We start from the raw sequence: 7,782 nt of genomic DNA, 5'->3' as shown, positions 1-7,782 counted from the left end.
GGTGCTATCCAGGCTTGGCTCCCTGAAATAAAACTCCAGGGATGCAGAAGGGGCCAATGATTTAATTTTCACCAGCCCAAGCTCTTATTTAGACTCTATTTACTGTGCTTTGTGTGGTAGCCTCTTGGACGATAGCAGACATTTTCTGGTATTGGAATTGAGCTTTTCTTTTCAGTCTCTGGAGATGTTCCCTTGTCATACCCCGTCTGAGCCTGGTTCCTGCCTGGGTGAAATCCCTCCCCTTCTTACCCAAACTCTGCTAACCAGCTGGTGACACTGCTGGTTGAAAAGTTCAAAGGTGCCATGAAAAAGCTTGAATTATTGATGCCACTTTCCTTCCATAGGCAACAATCATTTGTTGTTTGGGCACAGCCCAGCCAGAACTGATGTGAGACTCCACAGCTGGGCAGGCTTGCAAGGACGCAGGAACAGACTGCAGGCTGCGTGGAAGCAAGGCACAAGAGAACGAGCGTGGTGTCATGTACATGAATGTGTCCTGTGATAGGTGGTGCTGAGCAGCTTGCTGGAATCAGGACGGACCGTGTAGGTATGTTGAGAAATTTACTGTGCAGAGTAATAAAGAAGGGGCTTGAGCAATTTGTACAGTTGAATGAAAATAAAAGCTGCTAAGACTAAGTCCCAAACATTTCCCTGTATTTTTTCTCTGTATGAGTTTGGAGAAACCACCCTGAAGTGCTGTGTTTAGGGAAGATGAGACTCGTTTCTCTACCATTCTTAAAATTATAGCATGAGATACCTGCTCTTCTTTCTGTCTGTAGGTTCATGCTGTATTTCTTAATGGCATTGAGATTCTCCTTTCTCTGATGTACAATGTTTTCATTTCTCTAAAAAGGAAAAATAAAATAGAATTTTTCTTTTTCCTGTAGTGATTTAGATGGAGTTGCTGTAGTGAGGTGAACTGAAAAACTGATGAGCAGGATCTTTTACCTGCTTCAGTGTGTCCAGGAGGCAGATGGTCCAGGGCAGTTAATGAAAGCAGGGCTGATGTCAAAGGAATTGTTTATGTAAGCAATATTTATCTTACCGTTCCCAGTAATAACAGTGGTGTTACAAAACAGCTCTAAAATCCTGGCTCAGAACTGAACCTTCACGCTCTAACCCAGATTCAGTGTCTGGGGTCCTGTCTTTAAAGTGAATCCAGCTGAAGTCCTTTGTCTAAGCTCCCTACACATGTGGGCAGAGTGCTTGATCTTTGCTGTCATCCAAGTATTGCAGCGTTTTTATTTTGTGGAAGGCTTTAGCATTCCAGACACATGACTATCTAGTGGTAACACATCAAAATAGACTTTTTTTCCCCCCCCCGTTGCATTAGGCATTGCAGACAAACAGTATCCACTTTAAACCCTCAGAAGGACAACATTGACAACTATTCCCTGCTGAGGATTTAGGGTCTAATTCAGCTCCCATTAATCTCAGTGACAAAAGTTCTATAGCAGGATTTAGAGATCTAGGCCACTAGTATCGCTGTGTTAAGCATAGGCGCAGAAATCAGGTGACTAGAGACCTGTGCATTAGACTACTCTTTAAAGAGAGGGATAAAAGAAGAGGATTTGATGTTAGGAGATGAAGTCTGCACTATGCAACATACGTGCCCAAGAAGTTATGAGTAGTATCAACTCTAGACCAAAGTAAAAAAGCAAGTTTAGAGGGAATATTAAGGGCACTGACTGCTGTCTCTTGAGCCAGGTGAGAGAGAATGCTGCAGTGCTGTTTGCATGACCCGCTTTGCCCTGATGTTGAGGAACTCTTACCTGCATGTAACAACACAGCTGCTTCTTGCTCAAAATAGGAGTTACAACTGGGAAAGGAGGAAACACTGATTTTCCAGTTGTGGAGGAGCGTTCTGCCACGCAGAAAAGCACAATGTGGGTAGTATGCACTTGCAATAAAAGAGCTCCTTCGGGCTTGCAGCATGTGTGTAGTAACCAGCAAGGGTTTACTTTTCATGATGGGAAGAAAGCAAGTATAGCTAAGCCTCCCAGCTCAGTCCCATTTATCAGAAATTGCCTACCATCTCTTGTGTGCCTTTGCCATCCCCATTGCTTTTGGGCACTGCTGTCAAAGTTTGTACACTGCATCCATGCTTACTGAGATGCAAGGTTCGGAGCTGTGAGGCAAGTAAATATGTTGCCAGCATCCCACAATAGTCCCACATCCAACTGAAGGCTTCCTATATTTGTTTTTTGATAACTCCATTAACTTTTCAGAGTTATGATGAAGGCAGGAATTGCTAACAAAATCGTGTCTGCTTGGTCCTCTACTACTGACTGAGAGAAATCATGAAGATACAATGGGTAGAAACTTCTCTTCTGCATGTGGAGTTGCCTGGAAAAAGAAAAAAAAATAGGAGAAAAAGGAGAGAAGAGTTTCTCATAGAAAGAGGGGAGAGAACAAAATATATAATGGAGTTTGCCTGTGTGCTGCTTTCTTCCTTGCACATTATTGACTAATGTCATCTCAAAGTTAGTTACAAATATTCCTTACAGGAGGCTTTTTACTTTTTCTTTCTGAAAATATGTTACCTTTACCTTCCAGTTTTCATTTCCCTGGCCCATCGTTTCCTTTTAATTATGCCCTTACTGTTTTCTGGGTTTGCCTTGAAGTGTTTAGTGACAATCTGAAGTAGGTTCTGGCACTAGCACCTCATTCAGACAAATGAACTGGAGTCTGGAGCCCAAGTGGTATTTGGTCTGTCTGAAGCAGCAAGAGGTTGCCTCATAAAGGAGCTGTATAACTGGAAAGGATAAAAGTGATATTTTCCAACAGACTGAAAGATTTGGAGAAATCCTTTGGGCATTTTTACATCCTTTATTTCCTGCCTGTGTATTTAGGGGAAAGATAAAGAGATAAGTAATGCTGATTAAGACTTGGAATACTGAGCATTTCCTGGACTGCCAGCAAATAGCATGCACTTTAGAGGAGCTGTGTGGAGATGCTGTTACAAAACGGAGTATTATTTGCTTCTGACTTCTGACTCAGTTTAGCCAGATCCTGGAAGACATTGAATGCTTGTTCATGGAACACGATGAAAAAGAAAAGGAAAGAAAAGATGGAGTCTTGCAACTTTGCAGACATGAGCTGGGTCTGTATTAGGAGTTTTGTTTGGCGTATACTTGTTTTCCAGGGTTTATCTAGGTGTTTTTTCAATACAGTTATGTATCAACAAAAATCTTGATGTAGAATCAGTTATACTGATTTGAAAATCCTTTTCCTGCAGACCGTATCCTAAATAACAGCAATCTTATGCCAGTGGATATTAAAGTGTGGACTTGCGCTACAAAGTTAACCTACTTATTTTCAGCTGCCTCTTCCTGCAGCAATTACCACTTAACCTGTTTGGATTTTTATTGTTATCGTCTATTCTCTTATATTTGTTTTTCTACCACTTTATTTCTTCTTTTTCTTTCCCATTTCTCGTTAATTCACATATTTATTTAGCCTTTTGTCCAGTTAGATTTCAGCAAAGCTGTTCAGAGGAAACCAACTGCTATGACAGTTGGTTTCCTCATAAAAATGTTCTTATTTGGGCTCAGCCATAAGTTCATGTCAGGTCAAATCTTGAGCATGATCTATTCAGCAATGTCTTATGTCATTCTCTTCCACTGCAGAAGATTTAAAAGTTTATCCTGTGGAAAAATGAATACTGTTTAATACTATTTTAATACTATTTATTTATCATTACCATATATATTTAAATTTGCCAAGCACTTACTTGCTTGTTAAGAGACAAATGTTCAAATGAAAGGGGGAAGAGTAACAAACTAACACATTAAAATGAGGCTTATATTTTTGCATCATTTCTAGTACTTAAGCGTTAGCTCAGCTTGTAGATGCTAGTACTGCAGTATCAACTCAGCTTGTGCAGTTTGACATAGATTTGGCATTTTGTTTTTTAAATTATCAGTTGCGGTCTTTTCAGTTTTACTCGGTGATACAGCATCTACTCAGTCTGGTGTTCTTTCAGCCTTCAAGCCAGCGTTCATATTGGTCCAACTGAGATTCTGAATACCTTAGAAACTGAGTTTCCAAGCTACTGTTCATTCATTTAGCATAGATCATTAGATGTGTTCCTCTCATCTTCAGCACAAATAAGGTTATTGGAGAAGCAAAAGCTGAAATAAAATAATCCTTCTTCCTTAAACTACCGTGTGGCCGAACCTTTGTCACCTGTGGAAAATCATGGGTACATGGTTAGTGGTACAGTTGTCTGTACCACTAACCTCTGGCAAGAGTCCTAATAAGGGAAGAAAATTGTGTGATTCATGACTGAATCAGAGACTAACCTGGTGCCAAATAGTCAGTTCGGCACTCTTCAGGTGCAAACATTTGTTCAGTTTTATAGAAATGAAATAACTACAATTTATGAGGACCTAGTCTCTCATTGTAGCTTGTTTCACAGCAGAATGTGCACTGTTTCTGTTTATAGGTGAATTAAGATAAACCTGCGCATACTTCTGAACACTGGAGAAATGCCTCCTTACCGATCCAAAACTCGGCACAACAAGGTTGGAAAAGAGAAAGCGTTGAATCATGAGAAAAAGGCAAGCTCCCCAGGAGATTCAAAGATCCATTATGGGAGACGGCGGGAAGGTAAGAGCAAAAGTCAGTTGAAGAACAAAGAGTCATTCACAGAAAAAGATGACAACCTTGAGCAAGACCATTTAAAAACCCAAGGGCTGGCCAAGGAAAGCAAAGAAAATGGCCACAAAGAGCTATTCTGGGGGGAGAAAGCCTATGAGAGAAATGATAAAAAAGAATCTGGTTTGGGGAGAAAACATGGAGAACAATTAGTGCCCAAGTTAGAGAGGAAAAAAGCAAAGGCCTGCAAACCACAGGAGATTACATCAGTACAAGTAAGTGAGGACAGCAGTAATAAGGAGGAAAAGATTGCCACAAACAGCAAGAAACGTAGTTTTAAAAGGAAGCATGGAAAACATCCTGGTGTTATTGAAAAAGTCAGTGACTCAGAGTCTGTAGAATCCTCTGCAGTACTAAGTGTTGAAGGCTCTTTTCAGAAACATGACTTGCCACAGAAGGCACACAATGCCAGGCATAGGAAGAAGCACAATGAGGATCATGGCATAAGGAAGGCTTCTGAGCGGAAGTCAGGTTCTCAGTTCCAAGGCAGAATAGCAAGGGAAAAATGTAAGAGAATGGGGAAAAAGCAAGTTGGAAAATGTACCCAGATTACGGTCACTGAAAGGGCAGAGGAAAAGTTCCTGGAAACCTCCAATAACTCTGGTTCTGACTCCAGCAATGAAAGTCATTGTGCCTATAAAAAAGAGACTTCAGTGGACAGCACTGCAAGCAGCAAAGAGAAGAGTAACACTTCAGAAGATAGCACCAGTGAGAAAGAAGCTATGCTGGAAGATACTCTTGTGGCTGAAGGAAAAGGCTACAAGGAGCTACTCGGTGAAAGCAATGAAGCATCGTGTAAGACTGAAAGAGAGCAGGTGACCACAGATGGAAGGAAAGAATCTGAGGAGGAAGGCACTTGCTTTGCAGGATTAGAGGCGGAGGAGAAAATGAGGAAGCAAGATGACATGCCAAGACATCCAAAATCTACTTCAGCTGAGAGCAGTGAGGAAGATGATGATGATGCGAGCATTTCAGGATCCCAACTCATAAGTCCTAAAAACAGAGAAAATGGTAATACCACAGGAAGCAAGGAAAATATGTTAGAAAATGACAAGGTTCAGGATATGTCAAAAGATGAACATGATAATGCTAGTGACAGTGGGGAGAACAACACTGAAGTGAACGCTGGAAAGGGAAAAGAAAGGGCAAGAAGAAAACCACTGCCTAGTGCTGTGAAAGCAAAACTCCCCATTAGCAAAGTACTTCAGGGAACGGAACGAGAAAAAAAGATGAATGATGAAGGCAGCACACTGAAAGACAGCTCTCTGCTTTTCAAACAGCAAATGACATTGAAAGAGAAATGCGTGAAGTGTGAGACTGCAGGACAAGGTAAAGCGGTAGGACATGTACAGAGGGGTGGTTCTTCAGACTGCAGCAAGCAGGAGGTAGCAGCGATGATGCTTACAAAGAAATACCCTTCTCAATCCCAAATCCTCCTCAATCTGAAAAGCAAACATAAAAATGCTGAGACCAAACTATTAACAAGCTGTAAACCAAATCCTGTCCAGATGGCTTTGGAAAGCAGCTCTGAATTGAAAAATGTTGAAAGCGTCTGTTCAAAACCTACAACTCTACAGACCTTCGGTACACAGAAGGAACCCAACAAAGCTCAGAGTTTAGGAGATAAAAGATTAAGCCTTTCAAGTGTGTCAAGCTGCTCCTCTATTACAAAAAAATCATCTGATAAGCAGCACCTTGGCAAGAAGAAAGTTGGAAAGGTTACTGGAAAAATTAAACTGGGTTCATGCCAGACTTTTGAGGCAAAAAAAGAGAAAGAAGAAATAGTTACAGAGGCACCTTCTGCAAAAACAAATGTGCGTGATGGGAAAGGATCCAAGTACTTGCACACCACCCATTCTACTTTTAGAAAAGTCACCACCCGGCTTGGTCAAAAACCTTCCAAGAAAGCAAGCCTGAAAGCTCGCCTTTTGAGCGTGGCACGTGCAATTGGTATTTCAGGATGGCTCTTGAAGAAATTTGGGAAGAGGAAGAGGAGCAGTAAGCCTTTCTGGCTGAGAAGTAGAATGGCTATCAGGATTGTAAGTACTGCTGGGTGGGTTGGTCAGTCTGACAAAACCTGCCCTGACGTAGCCGGACAGCTGGGGAGGGGTGAGATGAGTGACAACGGATCATCTCCTCCATTAGCAGATGGGAGAGGGGGCTTTAAAACAGCAGAGGAACTGGGACATACTGATTTGCCTTCTGGTGATTCCCCTCTTCATGGAACTGGTTCCTTTCCATACTCACTTAGCTTGGATGAGGACAAGAACAATATTCCTGATGCCAAGTTCGCTATAGTTCTCCCCAGAATGCACAGCATGGTTAAGTCAAAGACCTCCTTACCTGCAGGCTCTGGATATGGTCGTTCCCTAGAGAAACTGAGAGCTCTATCAGATGGAAAACCTGTGATGCCTGTGCAACAGGGCTGCGGATTCAAGTGTGACCTTCCCAGATCTTTGATGGATCAAAGCCTTCAGAGAAACAGCGAACAATATTCCTGCAATAGTGAAATATTTGCACCAACAAGTACAGGTCAGGTGACATCTACTGCAACCCAGCACAGAGTGACCAGCCTTCTGAGCTCCTTGCCCCAGCAGATAAAAACAGCTGAGAGTGCTGCCACGTCCCATTTGTCCACTGGGCAAACTTTGCAGCCTCACCACAAAGACGCTCACCTTTCCCTTTCTTCAAAAGCATCTGGAAATTATTGTTGTCCAGGCTTTCTTCCACCTCAAGAAGAGCATCCAACATGTACAACAGAATATTCCAGGGAGGTGGATGTCAAAGAGAATTCAGGAGGCCTCCAGACTGCAAGTTCCAAAGCCATACCTTGTGTTCACTGGTCCCAGCAGCAGGCTCAGGGATGTGATCCTGTGGCATGGCTGAACTCTGAATTGCTGCTCCCACAAATCACCATTGAGAACCTCAGCAAGTGGGCCATCTACAAGGATCCACATCTGGCCAACAGCCATGTGGTGAAAGTCTGCAAGGATCACTGGGAGGCAGAAGACATCACTGACAGTATGCTGGAGATGGACTTCGTGCAGAAACAGGTAGAGGTGTTGTCTCCAATACTGGGATGAAGCTGAACCTCTGATTTGTAATAACGTATCCACGCATTTC

At 42.3% G+C, this 7,782-nt stretch overlaps 1 protein-coding gene across 1 annotated transcript in view; it reads left to right on the top strand.

The window, feature by feature from the left end:
- Nucleotides 1-887: 887 nt before the first annotated feature.
- The window catches only part of MYO15B (myosin XVB), a 47,993-nt gene continuing 41,098 nt past the window's right edge, over nucleotides 888-7,782 (top strand). The window contains exons 1-2 of the mRNA XM_035342180.1: nucleotides 888-1,025; nucleotides 4,448-7,712. Coding sequence (XP_035198071.1) covers nucleotides 4,491-7,712 — 3,222 coding nt within the window. The 5' untranslated portion in view covers nucleotides 888-1,025; nucleotides 4,448-4,490. The remainder of the gene's footprint in view (nucleotides 1,026-4,447; nucleotides 7,713-7,782) is intronic.

This window comes from Oxyura jamaicensis, chromosome 18 (genome assembly GCF_011077185.1).
Source record: "Oxyura jamaicensis isolate SHBP4307 breed ruddy duck chromosome 18, BPBGC_Ojam_1.0, whole genome shotgun sequence".
Lineage (NCBI taxonomy): Eukaryota > Metazoa > Chordata > Aves > Anseriformes > Anatidae > Oxyura > Oxyura jamaicensis.
The sequence above is the reverse complement of the archived record's forward strand: the minus strand, read 5'-3'. Positions and strand labels throughout refer to the sequence as shown.